This window comes from Pseudonaja textilis, chromosome 2 (assembly GCF_049901715.1).
Source record: "Pseudonaja textilis isolate UNSWEBS1 chromosome 2, rPseTex1.2, whole genome shotgun sequence".
Lineage (NCBI taxonomy): Eukaryota > Metazoa > Chordata > Lepidosauria > Squamata > Elapidae > Pseudonaja > Pseudonaja textilis.
Window position 1 is genome coordinate 162,861,518 of NC_141991.1, and position 21,224 is coordinate 162,882,741.

The 21,224-nt window shown below is 35.1% G+C and overlaps 1 protein-coding gene across 1 annotated transcript; it reads left to right on the plus strand.

Annotated features, from left to right (window-relative positions):
* The first annotated feature begins 1,016 nt into the window (after positions 1-1,016).
* Positions 1,017-20,958, plus strand: SRP72 (signal recognition particle 72). Its single transcript, XM_026712728.2, has 19 exons — positions 1,017-1,239; positions 2,521-2,641; positions 3,902-4,025; positions 4,813-4,956; positions 7,098-7,209; positions 8,028-8,059; positions 8,842-8,966; positions 9,054-9,111; positions 9,292-9,423; positions 10,560-10,688; positions 11,877-11,949; positions 12,713-12,777; positions 13,850-13,945; positions 15,209-15,312; positions 16,961-17,038; positions 17,241-17,378; positions 17,606-17,643; positions 18,211-18,370; positions 20,682-20,958. Exons 1-19 carry the CDS (start codon positions 1,107-1,109, stop codon positions 20,860-20,862), a joined length of 2,043 nt encoding a protein of 680 aa, XP_026568513.1. The 5' UTR covers positions 1,017-1,106; the 3' UTR covers positions 20,863-20,958.
* Positions 20,959-21,224: the final 266 nt, after the last annotated feature.

A 21,224-nucleotide genomic window follows, 5' to 3' on the forward strand; every position in this document is an offset into this window, starting at 1 on the left:
ATAGGACAATAATTATAGCACTAATCTATTAGACTGAACCCAAACTGGAATCCAGTTAGAAATGGACTCTATTGCAATGAATACTAAAAAAGATAACATCAAATATCTAAAATAATTAGGGGTCAGAATGGTTTACAAAGTGTGTTTGTTCTCCACCAGTTTCACAACTAGTGCTCTGCAAAAACATTAGGCTGCAGATTTGAGGTGTTAGATGGTTTTTTCTTTTTTAGAAAATGCAATTTAGGTTAAGAAAGATTAAAGCTGACAGAGTATGCTGTGATTTTCTAATCCCTTTCATCACATGGAAATATGACCAGATTCTAAAAGGCTGGGAAATTCATTTAGCTTCATTCACTGTTCATTTTGTTTATTAACATAGCACGAGGAGAACACAACTACATAGGTCTGCAGTCTTGAATTCAAAAAGGTTATTTTGTTATTTCAGTGTTGGAGGGGAAAAACCTCTATAGAATTTTCAATAACTTTTTAAAAAAAGATACAAACTAATATAAGCTAAGAAAAAATAAAGAGAAAGTTAAAAGTGCAAGGAACAAAAAGTAAAAAAATACGGGAAAATATTCAAAGTAGTAGCTTCTGATCGTTCAGGAATCCAAATATAAATTTAGCTCTTACCCTTCGGTTACAAGATAAGTATAAAAGCCCGTTTTAAACAATTCTACTGGATCTTCTATATTCATATTTTTGTTAACACGTTCGTCTTCTCATTTACTCTTGAAACCTGCTAATGCACCAATTATTTTAGTTCTCCCATTAAAGTTTCAGTTCCCTTGAAAGGATCTTCCAGGAGCAAAACTTTCAAGGTTTAAGTTCTACTGACACTCTCAAAGGTTTCCAGATTAGAGTGGCCCTAAAAAAAAAAAGTAACCAAAAACACAGAAAATTTTCGAGCCAGAAGACGTCCCAAGCAACAACAGACCAACTTCTCGCCACCTGAGCACGCTTGCGCCGTAGAGAAATCGCGACGCACCATAGAGAGCTGCCCACGACAACAGAACAGGAATCTCAATTTACTTCCGGTATCAAAGGGGCATATTCAGCTGTTTCCTCTGCTTGTAAAGTTCAGTTAATTTTCTACCTCTGTCAAGATGGCGGCGGGCGGGGGGAGCGGAAGCGGCTCCGGCGCGGCTGGAGCTGCCTCGGTAGCCTCGCTCTGGAGCGAAGTGAATCGCTGCGGCCAGAATGGGGACTTCGGGCGAGCGCTGAAGTCCGTCAATAAAAGTGAGCGAGTGTTGCCGCCCTGTCGGCATATTTTTTGAAGCGGGGGGGGTATCAGTGTGGTCTGGCAACCCTCCGTTGTAGACAATTGCAGCAGCACAAGTGACGGTGCATTTGTCTTCAGAGTTCTTCCGACTTTGTGAGGTAGATTGCTATCTGCCTTTCCCTGACGTAGGTAGAGCAGCGCCAAAGGAGTAACAGCTGGCCCTGCTTGAGATGAAATTCAATTGGAGCTTGTTATTCTGGACTGCTTCGTTTCTCGATTAAAGATACTATGTATCTGCTTTCACGCTGATCTCGCCATGGGCGGGTGGGGTAACCCTCGCCTCTTAGAATGGCTGCTGGCTACTTTGCTTTGGCCTTAGCCGATTAATGTGCCTTTTTGCCCCAAGATCTGTGACGTAGGAAGGGTAGTAGTAATGCCGATGTTTTACTTTCTGTGATTCTGTAAAAATAATGTGACAGAATGACTCCTATTATTAAAAAAAAATTGTATAATCGGGTATATAGCCCCTTACGCGGTTAAACAAGCTTTCAAAAGCTGTTACTGTAATGCTTCAACAGAGAGTGCTTCATTTCTATTAACATGCTCTGCAAAATATCCATTTCATGTGCTTTGCACAAACCTTTTTCTATATTTTCATCTCAAGGGAGTTCTGATGGCTTTTAACAGCTGTGCAACAGGTAGGAAGTTCATTATATGTCTTTCTAGTCACTGCATTAGGAAAATGCTTCCTTTGCTGAATGGGTCTTTGTTATATAGCTTTTTAAAGCATAGGGAAAACAGAAAGTAACAGCCTTTCATGGAAAAGGCACCTGTACTTGCTGTAACAAGCTGACCTTTCTTCACAATTTCCTTAAACAGCCATAGCCTTTTTAATGCTTCCTGGCACAACTTAACTGTAATAACGCAAAAGAAAAATTAACTAATATTTATGATGATCCCATTCCCTAGTAGTAATCGTTTGTCTCATCTATCATACTACATTAATTTAAAACACAGTTCCATTTTAAGTTATTTGGAGAAATCCTTTCAATTAGATGCAGTAGTTCAGGAAAGACAGTAATTATTCTATTAGTGATTTTTGTCCAAAATGGAAACCTTCCACCAAATAATTTGCTTTCCAAAAATAAAATTGACCTGTACATGAGTATATATTCTTCAGAATGTTCAATTTATAACTACAGCTAAGTTTACAAAATCAGAGGTATAAATAGGTAACAGATGCAAACTGTTTTTAATATATGTTCATCTGAGGCTTAATGCATTGAATTTCCTTCTAGTACTACAAATCAGTAAGGATGATGTGACTGCTTTACATTGCAAAGTGGTATGTCTTATACAAAATGGAAGCTTTAAAGAAGCCTTGAGTGTGATTCACACCCATGTCAAAGTATTAACTAGGTAAGTATTATTAAATTTGATTAGACCTCCTATCTCTGCTGTTTTTATGAATTTTTTGAAATATGAAAGATTATGTAGATGTGTAAAAATAAAATGCATTTATAGAAAACATAGGCATGCACTTATTTCAAAATATATTTGAAGGAAGTTTTTCAGAATGCACACGATTACTGTACCTCTGATACTTATTAAAGCAGTCTAGTCTTTCTCCGTTTTGTGAGCTTAAAAAAAGAAAAGAAACGGCTGCCTTAATAAGTCCACTGATGAGGTTGTTGAAACAGTCATGTCTTTTTTCAGGCTTCTCAGGCCTTACTATCAATGCACAGAGAGTTGTATTCTCTTATAACATAAGGTGAGTCAATGCAGCTGCAACTATATATGCTGATATAATTTGGTATCCAGTTGCATTGAAGTAAATTTGTTCATATAAAATGATTTTAGAATACTAATAATATCAGTCCAACAAAGTATTGTATCCAATTAGTAAGTGTGCTAAATATTCCAGAATTTCAGTTTCTAAAAACATAAGTATCCATGAGGACAGAAATAATATTATTCTCTATAACTTTTGTTTGTTTCACCCATTGGTACAGCATGCATTGTTTTAGGCATTTTTTCCTATTATGTCCATGGTGATCCCTCTTCCTCAAACTGTAGATTTGTTAAAGATCAGATATAGTAATAGAAACCTTAGGAATGATGAGCTCATTTTCTGAAATCCTTTATTTTGTAGTTTAATAACTGTCAGTTGTCCATTAGGATTTAGGTTAGAAGGTAAATGTGTAACCTTAATTGTGTTACGTATGCACCTGAGTTAATCTCTGAACTGACAGTTGTATCTATTCATTAAACTCTGCTAACATCCTTTGCAAGGTTTTAATGCATATATTTACTTTTCAGGGGAAACAGCTGGGTTTTCATAACTTTTGAATACTTAAAGTGCATTAAATTCCAGGAAGTTGTAATCATATTTCATTACATTAATATCCTCAACATAGAATATTTTATCATATTAGGCTCAGATGTGAATTGCATCAATTACAATTAATCAATTATTATTACATGCTGCAACTTTGAGCAATTCCATAATATGTTTCTAGAATTTAAACTATACTCTCCACTGTACAGTGTAAGAAAATAACACACACACACCCGTAAAATGTTAAGCAACATAATATGTATATATAATATATATATATGTATCAGTGTGTTGAAGAAAATGTGTGAAATAACCTCTGTATTTTATTTATATGGTTGCAGTGACTTGATAGCTTTTGAGAAGGCTTATTGTGAGTATAGATTGAACAGGATTGAAAATGCTCTGAAGACCATTCAGGGAGCCACCCAGCAGACAAACAAACTAAAGGAGCTCTATGGACAAGTGGTAATTACACCTTTGTTTCAAATGTAAAGGTCACCTGTTGGTTTGGTGTACATTTAGTGATTAGGCAAGTAAAAAAACTGGAAGTTCAACCATTACTGCCCCAAATGTAGCATTAATTATAAAATAATTTGATATTACATTTCCTGCTATCATATTAAAGTGTAAACTAAAAAAATTGTTGGGCATTATGTGTCCAGGGCTCAGGTCTGGGGCCCCAAGTATATGAAGGAACCTGTTTCTTGGTTATGTTTTTCTTGGCTGCTGCATATTTTAATTTTTGTATATGTATTTGTTATACTGTTTTTATTATTATCCATTGTCAAGGAATGTACATAATTTTACAGAAAACCCTTTCCCCAAAAGATATTCCCCCCCCCAAAACAGCTTTTTATAGCCGAGTTTTTAAATATTGTGAATGTCATTAGAACTAAGTGATTACTTTTTTAACTTCACACTTTATATGTACATTATATGAAGAATCTACTATATGTAGATTCTTTCAACTACAGAGGAAAGAATGACATTTTACTCTTCTGTTTGCTTTTTAAAAAATGCAGGCTGTGAATTGAGGGCAGATAGCTGCTATTGATTAGAATTATCTTGGGTCAGATTAAGGAACCAGCTTTGTCCCAAAACTTGTAGAAGCTTTCTCTGATGCTTTTTGGAATTACTAAAATGTAATGCTAAATAAAATGAACTGCAGTAACAGTATGTTTATCAAGGGATTTGATTTTATACGTGTTTATTCTGTACCTGATTTACCGAGATACTAATTTTTCCTTTTCAGTTATACAGATTAGAGCGTTATGATGACTGCTTGGCTGTGTATCGGGATCTTATCCGTAATTCACAGGATGACTATGAAGAAGAAAGGAAAACCAATCTTTCTGCAGTAGTTGCTGCACAGAGCACCTGGGAGAAAGTGGTGCCAGTAAGTAAGTTTGTAGTAATGATATACAGAATATGTGAATCACTCCTTTCACACCTCAGTTCTGTCATTCTGCAATAGATTAATTACATGAAGCGTTTAATTATATAAAGCATGTAATAATAGAGGATCCTTACTCACCGGCATTATTATAAAATGACTAATGAGAATGGAGGGATTAAGAATTGTTCTTGAGCCATAGGCTTATGCTCTGCTTTTTCATCAGCTCTAACTTGGCAGCAAAATTAAGAAAGAAAGCAAAAAAAAAAAAACCATCAACACATCCTTTTGCTGCGCAATAGTGTCAAGTCTCTATAGTACTCTAAGGGTAGCAGGATTTTCCCTTCAACTGTGGCATCCATGGATCTCAGTTCTCTATAGGCAAAAGGGACCAGCCAAGACCAAAGTACCTACAGTAGTAGTGAACAAGTTGTACATCTTGCCCCATAGAAGTGTGTAATGGCAAATCACTGGAAGATGGAGAGATACTTACAGAATCCAGTAATGAAATAAGAGTTTTACTAGGTGTTCACTCTGAGAATAAGGGTTGCAGTCATTTTCTACTCTCAACAGCATCAAAACATGAGCACATGTTTTAAGCATTTCATTTTTCATATCCTATTTCATGCTCTGCCTTCTTTTAGATAGGAAGCAGACAAGCAGAGTTTGGGAGTTATGAATTTAATCAATTCTAGCTTTAACAACCCAAGTACTTCTCCAATAGCCAAGCAAAGAACTAAGGCAAGTGTCCTTTAGCATGACACCATTATCTGTTAAGCAGGAACACAAGTTGAGAAACTGCACCATAGCTGGAAAGATACCATGCTGGAGAGGTAGCATCTTTTGATGGTGCTGAAGAAAAGAGATTGGAGAGCCATCTGGATCCTCAGGCCTTAAAATATATTTGCTAGACATTAAGTTTATAATGGACATATTAGTAGAGGACTTCCTATGGATAACTTCCTAGGTTTGGTAGATATGACAGAGACCTATCTCACATCCCAGTCAAGTCACTTCTCCCTTATCAGAGGTCCCTCAGGTTTGGATCCAATAATGATCACTTTCAGTTAGAGCATTGTCCTGATCTGATATCAGTAGCAAAAATATTCATTGAGGTGAGGGTGGGTCTTATGAGCCATTTAAGATGCAAAGGGGTGTTTGTGTGTGTGGGCACGCGCGCACACTTTCCTGTGATGAGCTGTTTCAAGCCCATATTCCTATTTATTTATGCCATGCATTATCTAATTCATTTGAGCATAAGATACTTCTCAAGTTCTGCCGTGGTTCCGCCCCAGAGAACACATGTAGCTCAAGCAATGTGCATTAGATTTTGAAGATCTATGTCATATCTATATTAGAGAAGGAAAGCACTGGTGAATTACTTGTCTCTTATGAACATAAATCAGAGGAGATAAGTTTTCCATTCTGCAATTAACAGAAGATGGATGAATGCATTATCTTCACATTTAGCAAGATGCTACCTTTTTACAATGCTTTTTATAGGTGATCACTACGCTGGCAGGTTTAAAGGTAAAAATCATATTAATATACATTTGTAAGGCAGTTCTAATATGAAATTGCCTACTTTTATGAAAAATAAAATAAGAATGCTTCTTTTGTAGATACAGATGCTTACACTGATGTACACTTGAAATACTGCTATATGTCCCTCTCCCATCAGCTCGATCGTTGGTAAAGAGAATTGTATTGGATTTACTGCAAAGCACTTCTCTTCATTTGAAGATGGACCTGACACTCCCATCCTGTAACCTATAGTCTCATAAACTATCCATATGTCTCCAAAGTTGAGGTCCTTAGACACTTAAAGTGCATTATGCTAACTGTTAGATATTGTCCATCTTTTTTACCAGTTATAATTTGGTTGTAACAAGAGGATGCACAGTAAAGGAGGAGTTGAACCACCGTTAGCTTAAGTATGTTCATGCAACTGAAGGAAACATTTTTCCTCCAAGAAATAGGAAGAAGTACTATCCTCTAATTACATGTAAATTTCACTCTTTCCTTCAGATTATCAAAAAGGTACATTTGAAACTACCCATTCATATTGCAATAATTTAAATAAACAAGCAGATGCTATTTAAACTTATTCAAACTAAATATCTTATTAATTTTGCTCTGCTCAGGAAGACCTGGGCCTTCAGGAAGCTACCTATGAGCTGAGTTACAATGCTGCCTGTGCTTTGATTGGACAAGGCAGGTTGAATGAGGCAATGAAAATGCTACAGAAAGCTGAAGGTAATGAGTAATAAATTTAAATTATCCTTTCCATATTTAGAAGAAAAATATTTCCCCTGGATGTTGTGTTTATAAGCTGTGGTATTCAATTCCTTAGAAAAATAAATCTGAGAAAGTACATAAAAACGTAATTCTTATGTCCTCAGTTCATTGCTTAGTTTATCTGCCTAGTTAGATGGTAGTACATAGCCAGACTCAAAAACCGATTGAAACCTGGGTAATATTTGGGTAGACAAAACCAGGAAATTACAGAACTTCACCAGTGTTTTAAGGTACGTGGCTAGAGCCACTTATATACACACACACTTCATATTCAGAGCAAACTGGTAATTGGGCAAAGGATAATGATATCACTTTTCACAGCCCAGTACTTGCAGATGTTTTCTAATATAATTCCATTTTTCTAGTCTACTGTATTGAATGCTCAGGTTGATCTTGCTATTTCTGTGCTGCTGGTGCAGACCAATGCATAGAGTACCAGCTTGGGGAAATAATTGTGACTCATCATGAAAGAAGTGCATTATAATGTTTATTGATGGTTTGCTTTCTGATTAGTTCTTCATTCTTGTCCCTAGAATCACGGCAAAAACAGCAGTATCTTGTTTACATATCCAGAGCCTAGTTCTCTGGATATTTTGTTTATAGCAGCATAAATCATCTAAAAGCTTTTAACCTAGCTCTATTTCTTACAAATCTTGCAACCTGAATGTGTTTGGGGGAAGGCATAACTTTTTGATTTGTTAACATTCTATCATTGCCTCAATGTTTGATTTGTGGTTTTGTATATTTCAAAATTAATTTGTTAAATTTTCCCATAGATTTGTGTCGCCAGTCTCTCTCTGAAGACTCGGTAAGAGTTTCAGTTTAATTGAACAATATATTTTTGTGCCGAATATGTTTCGATCAGGGCTATCAAACTCCTGGCCCATGGGCCAAATACGTCACGTGCTGGCCACACCCATGCCCAGTTCCAATACATCACGTGATGCCACTGTGACATTGTGAGTTTGGCACCACTAGTTCAGATGGTTGCAGATGATATTTGCTATCTAAGATTTTAATGTTTATTAAATTGGGAGAGGTCATTTGTATTTTGTATTTTATAACATGTTTTAATGTTGTCTTTACATATTTTGTACCTATTTAGAATTATAAACCACATCAAAATGTAGTCTGAAATGTAATAAACAGATAAGCAATTCATAAGAATTCTTTCTGAGAGATTCTGAAACAGCACTCTGTCTATTGTGCCTTTAAGTACTGGTAGTGCATTCTTTTTCTGACACGTTCTCTAAAATGTAGTAGTGAAAATCTAGCTATAGCAAGGTCTTTAAAAGATAAATAGTAAAAACTGCCAGCTTTTATTGGTTTTTTAAAAGCATTTAAAAGTTTAAAATACTACTGATTTGTTGCAAAATATATTTATTGTGTTTGTAGTTTAAACTAATAGGGTTCAGTTATAAATTGTGTGTCATATTTGTTTTAAGATATTTATTGTTTTCTTAAAAGCATTTAAAAGTTTAAAATACTTGCAGTTTCTGATTTAGTAGCAAAATATATTTGATGTGTTTGTAATTTAAACTAATAGGATTCAGTTATCATAAACAATGTGTGTCATATTATTCATTTTAGGATGTGACCGAAGAAGACATTGAGGCAGAATTGGCCATTATTCATGGTCAAATGGCTTACATTTTGCAACTCCAGGGTCATACAGAGGAAGCACTACAACTTTATAATCAGATAATCAAACTAAAGTAAGTATTTCTGTTTACTATGATATTGCTTTTAACATTTTTTTAAAATGACATATTTTCAAACGTGGATGTATTCTCTTTTTACAGACCCAAAGATGTAGGATTACTTGCTGTCATTGCCAATAACATCATTACTATTAACAAGGTATAGAATATTTTGTTATAATACCTGGGATATCTTTGTAATATGATACTGTTTTGAACTATACTAGATTTTTGTAAAGATCTGCCTTTTTGCAAAGTGGTAGATGAAAATATTATCATAAGGGGCTTATTAAATACCACATTTATATTAACAAAGCATTACGTTCTGTACCTTTCACAGGACCAAAATGTCTTTGATTCAAAGAAAAAGGTGAAACTGACCAATGCAGAAGGTGTTGAACATAAACTGTCCAAGAAACAACTCCAAGCAATAGAATTCAATAAAGCTTTGTTGGCCATGTATACTAATCAGGTAATGTGGAGTTTGTACCAGTTTAAGTGAATTGCTTAAGCCGAGGCATCAGGTTAGAACTCGGGAGGCTCTGAATTCTAATCTTGCCTCGGGTAGAAAACCAGAGTGAGTCAGTATGTCTCAATCTTGGGAAGCAAGTAGTGGCAAATCATTTCTGAAATCTTGCCAAGAAGACCTCAGGGGCTTATCCAGGCAGACACAAGGAGTCAACTCATTTATTATGTCACACAGCTCCAAAATATACAGCTTAAAAATATAGGAAGTTACTTCCTCACGTAAGAAAATAAATATCCATGCATATAAGAATCTTAACATGTTAAAGAAAGAGTAGTTCAACAATTTGCTAAAAAGCAGAGAACTCACGTTAGAAGGAAGCTTATGATAGAAGGGTCCTGGCTGTAAAGAATTATCTACTCAGTGGCTTTTCTTTTTCCAAAAAAGCTTTTTAAAATCTACCATGCAATTCCATGTATTGTAAAGGGCTGTGGGTCACAATATTTATGACAGTTGCACTGTCCCAAGATCATATGATCACCATTTGTAGCCTTCTCAGCTGGCTTCCAACAAGCAAAGTCAGTGTGGAAAGCCAAATTTGCTTAAGAACTGCATGATTCACTTAAGAACTGCAGTAATTTGCAGTTTGGCAACTATGGCAAAAAAGGTTGTAAAATGGGTCAAAACTCCTTTAACAACTGCATGTATACTATTTTGGAAAATTATAATAGCAATAGCACCTTAAACTTATATACTGCCTCATAGCACTTTACAGCACTCAATGTCAGCATATTGCCCCCAACAATCTGGATTCTCATTTTACCAACCTCGGAAGGAAGAGGCTGAGTCAACCTTGAGCCAGTCAGAATCGAACTCCACACTATGGACAGAGTTAGCTTGCGATCTTGCAATCTAACCACTGTGCCATCAGAGCTCTTTAATAATGTGGAATCTACATAAAATTACTAGGTTCTTTATTATAATTCCTATACATTCTCTTTTGAGAAATGTTGAGCAAAGTTGCTACAAACGATATGCTGCTGATGTAGCATTCAAGATGTTTACTTGTTATATATATGCCTAGTCATCTTTCTATTGAATTGGTTTTCTGAACTTGCCAATTTTTTAATCTTACCTTTTAGGCAGATCAGTGCCGAAAACTGGCATCAGGTTTACAGTCGCAAAGTCCTGAACACCTCCTTCCTGTTTTAATCCATGCAGCTCAGTTGTGTCGTGAGAAACAACATACTAAGGCAATAGAGCTCCTACAGGTATAGTTGGCTGATAGAAAAAAAATGTGGTAAATTTCCTTCATGGGGACAACTCAACACTCTGATACAATTTTCCCCAATGGTTTCCTTTTAAAGATTTTTTTTATTTTGATATTTCTGTACATTACTGAAAATCTTTTCATTCTCTAATAATTACGGCCCATGGCAAACTGTTAGCACTAACTGTATTTGGTGTCTTATTTCTGGTAGAAGTTTAAAAGAATCAATACAGATTTAATTCTGTTAAATTCCTCAGAGAGGTCTATGTCAACCGACATCTTTCTCCTTTCCTTGCTTAATTCCTTTTTACATTTTTGTGAATGAGCTGGAACTATAAATTCTTGTGGTTTGTAAAATTCATGAATATCTTTAAATTCTGACTGTTAGCAATTGTTAGTAGAAATTTAACACTGCACTACAGCTCCTAAGCTAACAGAAAATTATTATATCTGGATTTTTTTTTAACTTGCAGCATAGGCAATAAAGGAAGACGCATGAAGATTCATAGCATTACATGTGGTATAGAAAATAGGGATTGAAATAAGTGTTCCTCCTTTCCAACATTTGAATCTTGAGGGAAGTTCAAAGAAGTGCTTTTGCATAGATCAATAGTTTAGCTATCATTAATGCTTTAAACACGACTATTTGCTATCAGTGGCTATTAGGCTTTGCAATCTCCCAGATCATAGGCTACATGTCTTGGGTACTGCTGCTAGGAGAAACAGTGGAAAAATGAATCATTTTCTATGCTTCTGAGTGGCCAGATGCTTTACTACAGGGGTGGGCAAACTTTTTGGCTCGGGGGACCTCATTGACTTTTAAAATTTGACAGACGGGCCGCCACCTGGTGTCGAAATGCCTGTCATTACAAGTCAAAATCAAATGAATGCAATCATTCAATCATTCACATCAAACCTTAATTCTGTACCAATCTTCAGCGGGCCAGATTAAAAAGACCAACGGGCCAGATGTGGCCCATGGGCCGTAGTTTGCCCACCCCTGCTTTACTAAGTAATCAATCAGCTTAATTCAGTTGATTTAGGCTTTTACAATTAGACTAGTCTTTGTGTATTCACATTTAAGAGTTTATTATTGGAAGGTAAATATGTCATATTCACTCATAATAAAGATCCTATTTGGTAGATTTTGAAGCAAATTTTGATTTGAATTCTTCTTTTTGACCTGTAGGAGTTTGCGGATCAGCATCCCCAGAAAGCATCTGAGATTAAATTGACCATGGCACAGTTAAAAGTTGCTCAAGGTACTCTGCCCCCACTTGCTAATTCTTTAAAGAACTTTCATATGCTGATAGTCTTATGTGGTTTTTGTTCAGTTATTACTTCTATGGAACATATTGCTGTTTTCTTGTAAGAATAAACTAGCGTTAGAATAAAATACTTAATTGAGCATCTGCTGTTGGGAGACACTTAAGCCAGGAATTGCTTCCTTTGTGCTTAAGGGTCAGATGAATTCTTTGCTTTATAGAAATATTATAAATTGAATACCATTATAGTTGTGCATTTTTAAAATATTTTTTATGAAGTTGGTTTTGATTTTCAAGGGAAGTGATACAGAATTATATAAATAATGCTGTGACCTGAGTGACATACAAATTTGATAAATAAAAACTTTACTGTGATGAATAGTATTTGTATTCTGCCATCTCTTAAACTTCTAAGATTTTAGAAGGCATTTCCTTTATGTTTGTAAGAATATTTTTGTATTCATCAGAGGCAGTAACCTTCTATTTTTTTTAACTCTTATCTGCTTAAGTAATAACCAATATTCTGATAAAGCTGTCTTCTGCAATATTGTATGTCTGCAAGCCGCCTAGAATCACTTCTGGCAAGGTGGGCAGCACATAGATTTAATAATAAATAATTAAATATTGTGGTAAACCTGCAGCTCTAACTGAAGATTTGTTTGGTGTTGTCCTCCTTCCTCTTGTATAGATGGTAAAACTAATGTCTAATAAAGGACTGGATAAGAATATTGATAATTATGTCATTTGTTCTTTATCAAAGGCAGGGTCACGAAAGCATGCACCATCCTAAGGAGTATAGATGAGCTAAGGCATAAACCTGGCATGGTGAGTTATAGACATAATTCAGCATATATGAATGTAGTTATAAATTCCATGATAAAACAAGAAATTCAGAATTTGCTTTTGAACTCATTCTCGCACAACTAACAACCAATTTGTAAATGCAGTGAAATTGAGAATTATGGCCAGTGTGTTATATTTGTTTATGAATTTATAAACTGTCAGGATGACTCTTTAGTTGTGCATAAGAACAAGAGTTGCATCCGGGGCAATAATAGCAATAATAAAGAATAGAAATATACAATTTCAGTAAAAATTATAATTACAATAATTCTTGCATTGGGCACTTTATAACTGTCTACTCCCAGAGGCCTTATGGATCAGCCAGGTTTTTACGAGTTTCTGCAAGGCCCAAGGAATGGGGCTACTCCTTTCTTGGTATATTATTGGCAAGAAAAAAATTTTGTTTATAAAATGTGCACTATTTACTGTATTTTTCAGACTATAAGACACACACACACACACACCCCTCCAAAAGTGGGTGGAAATGTCTGTGTATCTTATACAGTGAATGCGGGCCCATTTTTGGCCTCCAGAGGCCTCCGTTTTTGCCCTCCCCGACATCCAGAAGCACTCTGCAGGCCAAAAACGCACCCATTTTTGGTCTTCCAAAGCCTCTGCACGTCCCGTTTTTGCCCTCCCCAGCGATGGGGAGGCTGAAAATAAGACCCATGGAGGCCTCCGGAGGCCCAAAATGGGTGCGTTTTTGACCTGCAGAGTGCTTCTGGATGTCGGGGAGGGCAAAAACGGGATGCATGGAGGCAAAAATCTATTTTTTTCTTGTTTTCCTCCTGTAAATCAAGGTGCATCTTATAATCTGGTACGTCTTATAGTCTGAAAAATAGGGTATTTGTTTGGTTTTATTTTAATTCTGAGGGATACTTCATTTCTTGAATAGTGATTCCATTACTCTTAACTGATTCTATTCGTTTTTACACACAATTTACCTAGTAAGAAAGTTACAATTAAAACACAATGATAGTCTTTGTTTCAGCATTTGTTAGTTAAATAAATGTTGTCTTTCTGCTATCATCCATCCATTTCTGAATGGCTATAGGTATCAGCATTGGTGACAATGTATAGCCATGAAGAAGAAATTGACAGTGCAATAGAAGTCTTGGCACAAGCCATTGAATGGTATCAAGAATTCCAGGTAAATTATAGAATGTAGATATGATTCAAGAGATAAGGTGGTAATGTATAGTTATAGGAGTGATGATCTTGTTTTTGAATTAAATGCAACTGTTTATCTAGAATATTAATCCCCCAGGTGTTTGTTTTCTTAAGATTCCTGTGACTTCTTAAGCAACTCTGGGTGGCTCATAACAACTGTAAAAATCAATAAATAAAACAATAATAAAAACAATAAACAAAACTCTCCACCGTAATTATATTTGAATGGTGTTTTCCGTCCTAGATTAAAAAAAAAATCTGCAATGCTATGTTTATTCCATTAAGTTTTGGCAATAGGTTGAATATAATGTGTGATTTAGAAAATTCAGAGAAACAGCAGAATAACTTACTATTGAAGAAGTGCAGATAGAAATAAGCAGATTATAATTATGAATATGCTAATATAATCAACAGAGTCACACATAAGCTAATACTAGTTAAAATTATTCTGCTATACTATTTTTATTGCTATTAGTATTTGTATTAATATTCCTATTTGTTCTTTCTTTGCTTTTCTATAAATGATATGTCCTGACAATACACTGTATTCAAAATGTTTATGAATAAAAAAGCAGTATAATTATAATAATAAAATATCCCCCAGTTATCAGAGATCTGAGAAGTTCTATGGCCTGGAATTATGCATTATCCCTATCTCAATGGATTACTCTTGTTAGGTATTGGAATAATTCCACAAAAATAATTTATTTTTTGTATAGCTTTAGCTTCATTGATTTGGGACAGAACTGGTGAGGAACAGAAATGTGTATTCAGGGAAAGGATTATTGATAATTGGAGGAACTGAAATTAGTGTACTGTTTTTAAAAAAATCTATCCAGTATACTATGTAATTCGTTGAGCAGCTATTATCTGTCTTAGCCATTATTACATGCCTGCTTCCAAATTATCTCTTGAACTTCAATATTAAAAAACTTGAGTTTCAAAGGCGTAAATTTTCTCAGTGTTCCATAAGATAGTATACTATAATAAATATTCATGTGTAATAAAAATTATATATCCTTTGTAAATCCTTGCCAACTTGACATCTAATAAAAAGTTAAATATAAAAAATAACCAAAGATTATACATGAGCTTCAAATCGGAATATAGATTTGCTACTCGGATTGATACATAATTGACTTTGGAGGCCCCTAACATTCTGAAAGCCCAAAGCAGGCATCATCTCACACCAGCATGTTAGTTGATTTCAAATTAATTGTAAACAAATACTGTATTTTTTCAGCCCAAGTCTCCAATACTTTTATCACTAATAAGAGAAGCTGCTAACTTCAAGCTAAAGCATGGCCGAAAGAAGGAAGCCATCAGTGACCTTGAGGAACTGTGGAAGTAAGTCTGTCTGAGAACCCCTAAAAAAAGAGGCTTACAGGAAATGAGAAAGACATTCACAAGTATGCTCCTGAGCAAATATATTAAAATAACATCAATTTAAGTATGTTAAATCCAAACATGGTATTAGTTAGAGCACAGATCAAATTAGACATGGTCTAGTTTCACAGTGCATTAACTTTAAAGCAGGTGGACAAAAATAATGATTCTCCTTACATTTCAGCCTGGCTAGAAGTATTCTAAGAGATCGTTCAGGAATACTTCTCAAGGGTCCCTTGGTAAATGTTAAAATAAAAATCACTACAAATGTGGATTTAGCCTGTGTGTTTATTAATCAGCTTTAAAAAGCAATTTTACAAGTATCAAATATATAAACCTTTTAGCCAACATTCAGATAAAGCTTCATTGCCTTTGTAGTTTCATGATCCAAATTCCAAACTTTCCCTCTTCCCCAAGAGCAATTTCATTTTTGTTAGAGAAGATTGTGCACTGTCTTTTCAGTCAAACATAAAAGTTCCATGGCTCCATGGCTCTTTATCTTGGTAGTTCAATGGATATTCTATTGAATTTAAAATTGAAACATTCCCTACACTATTCATTAGATATTTTAAAAAATGTTTTCAGACTAAACCTGTGGGAATGGGCAAACTTAATTTTACTCTTGGAGAATGTTTTAGTTGCCCTGTGATTTTTTCTAGCTTGCAAGCATTTGACGTATAAAATCTAACTTACTAAGTGCTGCGGTAAGTGCTGTCTAATAAAAATAGATTTTGGATGCATTTGAGGTTTTCTACCTTACTATTTTTGTATACAATTGTTATGTTTGTTACATTAACTGATCTGCTGTTGTTGAGAGAAATTACTATATCTGATCTTCGCAATAACCCTGTGAAGCTGGTCTCTCTTGAAGCATTTTGGCAGATTTGATAGAGTGGAGGCAATGCTTTCCACAATAGTTGGTGGCTTTTAAATCTGAGTCAGTACTAAACCTCAGTTAATTCAAGTATAGTGGTACTTCAGTACTCATTGTTTACTGATTCTGGGAGGCTCAATGAATACCAAAAAGGATGAATACCAAACAGGTTTTCCCCATAAGGAATAATGTAGTAAGTCATGAAGTAGTTGACATTGGCAAGTTCTAGCTTGTGTATTGAGTACCAAACAAACAATGAGTACTGGGACAAAATTTTCACATCAAAATGTGTTGACTACAAAATTTGATGAGTTTCAAAGCAGTTGAATACCAAGGTACCATTGTACTATATTGACTTCTCTTAAGGTCGTTTCTAGCTGTAGCTTGGATAAACGTATTTCATCCAGCAAAATCTTAGGTTTGTAGCCATGCTGATTCTTGATCAAGCCTTAAAGTAAATGAGGGTTGGATTACTAAAACAATATATAAATCATCTTCTTAATCCAGCTGGATTTTCCTGTCTCTTTCCTGATATGGAGGTAGGTAACTAGAGCAGCTGTGAGCTGCAGCTATGCTTCAAGTAAGAAATAAAGAGGCTTCATAGTTCTTGAAATATTGCTTGCAATTCCCACGAGTTTTAGTACTGGGATACTTCATGGTTGCTGATATCCAGAAATCCTTTCTCTGGTGTTAGTGGAAAAGACATCTGATTAATTCAGCTCTTTATTTTCATAGGCAAAATCCAGATGATGTCCATACCTTGGCTCAGCTGATCTCTGCATACTCACTGGTTGATGCTGAGAAAGCCAAAGTGTATCCTTTCTATGAGGTTGAGGAGATGGGTCTACAGGCAGTGTTTGATCATTCCATCAAGTAGGAATGTTTGCCACAGTAAACTTGTACACTAAGTTATTTTTTATTCACCTTCATGTTATTTGTTTCATGATTTAAATCATCCCTTTGCTTTTATTTATTTTATCTATATTGTTATTCCTAAACTCTTTTCCTGCAATAGTCTTAGCAAACATTTGCCTTCTTCAGACACAATGTCTTTGAAAGTAGATGTAGAGGCACTGGAAAACTCACATGGAGCAACCTACATTCGGAAAAAAGGTGGAAAACCCACAACCGAGAATCAACAAAAAGAACAAGGGTAAGGGTAAATAAGCTTTCTAAATGATTATAAAATGAATTATAATCTCAAGCAAAGGGGATATGGAGAAGACCAGTTCCATAAACAAAACAAATACACTGGTTATACATTTCTCTTTCTCCCTTTTTAATTCTAAATCAAAGTCCTAAAATTCTTATTTGGCAACCATTAACTTCAACTCTTCTGATGCACTTCATTTCAAACATTTTCTTGCTTTTTTTTTTTAGACAAGGGGATGTTAAGAAAAAGAAGAAGAAGAAGAAGGGTGAGTGTCTTATTGCTACAGAACTAGCTTGTTGCAAAAATATGTTTGCGGACTTGGCTATTAAGACCTAAACACCTCTCAGCTAAATTTAAAAATGTAGATTTGATTTGATTTTATAATGCAGAATAAGATGTAGCCTCTATGACTAAATTATTATTTAGAATGTAATAAATTTCTGATACCTAATTGCTGGATGAAACAAGGAAGACCTGCTATCTTGCTTCCCAAAAGCAATTGTTTAGTCACAACTGAATGGAAGTTTAGATAGAGTTTTGGTAGGTTTTTTAATGCATCTTCTTAACTTTTTAAAAGACTTGCCATGCTTGAAACAAATCCAATTTTTACAAGCCAGAGTTTTATCTTTGCATAGTATGTTAGTTGGGGAAGTATTACTGCAAAAAGAAATTAAGAAAAGGTATATAGCCTACAAAAGTCATTGTCCTGTACATAAAACTTTTGGGTTATATGAGTTTCGCAGTGGAATACATTTTTGGGTTATATGAGTTTTACAATGCAGCTATTCTCAAACAGCATACAACAGAGCATTCTATTCCAAATACTATGTAGGAAAACTGCCAAAGAATTGTGATCCTAAAATGACACCTGATCCTGAACGGTGGCTTCCAATGCGAGAACGCACTTACTATCGTGGGAGAAAGAAAGGCAAGAAGAAGGACCAAATTGGGAAAGGAACTCAAGGAGCAATGACGGCAGCTTCCTCTGAATTGTGAGTAACTAGTTATCTAAACTTGTGGACTTCACTTTTGGGCCTACTGCTGCTCAAGAACTGATACAGGTAGTCCTTAACTTACAAACATTTGTTTAGTGACCATTCAAAGTTACAACAGCACTGAAAAAAGTGGCTTATGTCTGTTTTTTATACTTACGACCACTTGGCAGTTGGAAGCCAGATTCACTTAACAACCGTATTACTAACATAACAACTGCAATGATTCAGTTAATAACTGTGGCAAGAAAGGTTGTAAAATGTGGCAAAATTCACTTAACTGTTTTGCTTAGCAGTGGAAATTTTGAGCTCAGTTGCAGTCGTAAGTTGAGGATTACCTGTTAAGGATGAAAGGATAAATATTTCAAGGATAGACAAAAGATGGTAATTCTTTCCCTTGATAAATAAGCACATCGGCCAAGAATGAGAAATAATCTTATATTAGATACATAGTTGCATTTAGTTAGCATATAATTAATTACAGTTATATGCAATGGATTGAGAAAAGGAAAGAGGGGCGAGGATTTTATGCTGTAGACAAGGGGGAAAGTACATAATAAAACAACAACGTTCTGTTCTGAATTACTTCTTGAATTACTTAAATTACCTGCATATGCTTACACATATCTTTCTGCAGATGTTCTCTCTTAAGTATTTTATCATTAATGCTGTCCAGAAATTGCTTTCTATTGTCCTTTGAAAAGCAGAATGTCGGGCAAGACTGTTGCTGTTAAGTTCATTGACATTTTGTGATCAGAAGTGCTCAAAGAGATGATGTTGCCAGTTTAAAACAATTTAATATGGCTTTCTGTTTTGTCCCATAGTGAAGCAGATGAGGCTTTTCTAAGTTTGGGTACAGGTAGTCCTGGACTGCCCACTTAACAGTCTGAAAATATGCAAATGCAAGTAGATAAATATGTACCACTTTGGCAGGAAAGTAACAGGGTATCATACGCCTCGTCATATAGTCATGTTGACTACATGACCACAGAAGTGTCTTTGGACAATGTTGGCTTCCTTGGCTAAGAAACAGAGATGAGAACCACCCACTAGAGCTGGACACAACTGGACAGGGGAAAACCTTTACCTTCCCAGACTCAAAACTTTTTGTTTAATGATGGTTCAATGTTATGATGGCCTCAGAAAAAGTGACTTATGATCTGTTCTTAAAGTTAAAACTGGCAGGGGTCATGTGACAAATTCAAGCAAATTCAGTTGGAGAAGCCGGATTCACTTAACTGCATGATTTATATAATAACCATGTGATTCATTTAAGAACCATGTTAAAAATGCTCATAAAATTAATCTGACCATTAGATAACTCATTTATGATTAGAGTGACAGATATTCCCGATTCCAAATATGGTCATAAATTGAAGATTATCTTTCTTGCCTTCTCAATATCAGAATAGGAAAGGCAAAGGACAAATCTTATAGAATGGAAGGTTGCAGCTATATTTGGGGAAATAGCGATTTTTACCTTTTATAGTAGGGGAATTCCATGGGAAATTTTGCTTTTTAAAAAGGCTTTGAAAAGCTTTGTTGTAGCATCAAATGGCAGCATAATATCCTGGACTAATCTCCATCTTCAGTCACCTCTAATTATGTGACAAAGCTGCTGTATAATTGGTTTTGAAACAAAGGATCTGTAAGAAATTTGATATATCAAGAAGCAAACCACCACAACTATCTTGTTTACTTTCCTATTTCTCAGTGGGCATTATTAGTCAACTATATATTGCTGTATGTTTCCGAGATAAATACAGCTTAATAACAAAATTGTGTAGAAGTTCTTTGATTAGATTTGGAACTCAGTACAGATTATCAAAGTTGGTAAATTGACAGATAATTTCATGTAGATGTAGAAACCAACCCTTGGAAAATAGCCATATATACTACTTAAATGCTTGTCAGCCTTACAGAACTTTCTAGACAAAGAAACCAATGCCAAATTGGTCTAAAACTTCTTTTATTACAATAGCTTTAGTAACAGAATATTACAAATCTGAATGTGCTTCCTCCTTCATTTTATCTTTGTATGAATTGGGGGACTATCTGAAGGGTTTTATCAAGTTAGCTTTTGGGAAAGGGCTGAGATCCCACTTGTCTGATCGTTGCCCTGGTAGCAGTTTTTCCAACTGTCCTCCAAAGCCATTTTCAATGGCCACTTCAGTTCTTTGCAAGCAAGTTAGAATTCATATGTAGTTTATCTATCTTAAATATGTGAATACTGTAATTTATTTACATGTAATGTGTTTTGGTCTGTTCATTGCCTATAAACTAAAAATCAAGTTATATTCTTTTTTTGCAGGGATGCTAGTAAAACTGCTAGTAGCCCACCTACATCCCCACGGCCTGGCACTGTAACAGCTGTTCCATCTGCATCAACAAGCAACATGATACCACCCAGGCACCAAAAGCCTCCTGGTGCAGCAGCAACAAAAAAGAAACAGCAACAGAAAAAAAAGAAAGGTGGAAAGGGAGGCTGGTGATCAGGACAAGCAACTGAAATTGCTATATTTTTTTTCTTGTTATGACAAGTATGATCATAATAAAGGTCAAACAAAAACATGGTGAATTTTTCAAAATTGTTTGGTCTCTAAATTTTGTTTTATAGAGAAAGCTTGTTTTTGTTATTAGAATCAATTGCTGGGGGCATTATTGGTTTTTGAATTAACTAACATTTCAAGGAGACATTTAACCAAATGGAGACTGAATGCTAAGAAGGGAATTGAGTTACTGTAAATACCATTAAAATATTGCTTTATTTTAATAGTTCCATTCCATTTTGACTGCTTTGTGGAAATATAGCAATTTACTACTAGGTTGGGTTTAGTACCGAGTTTAAATTGTG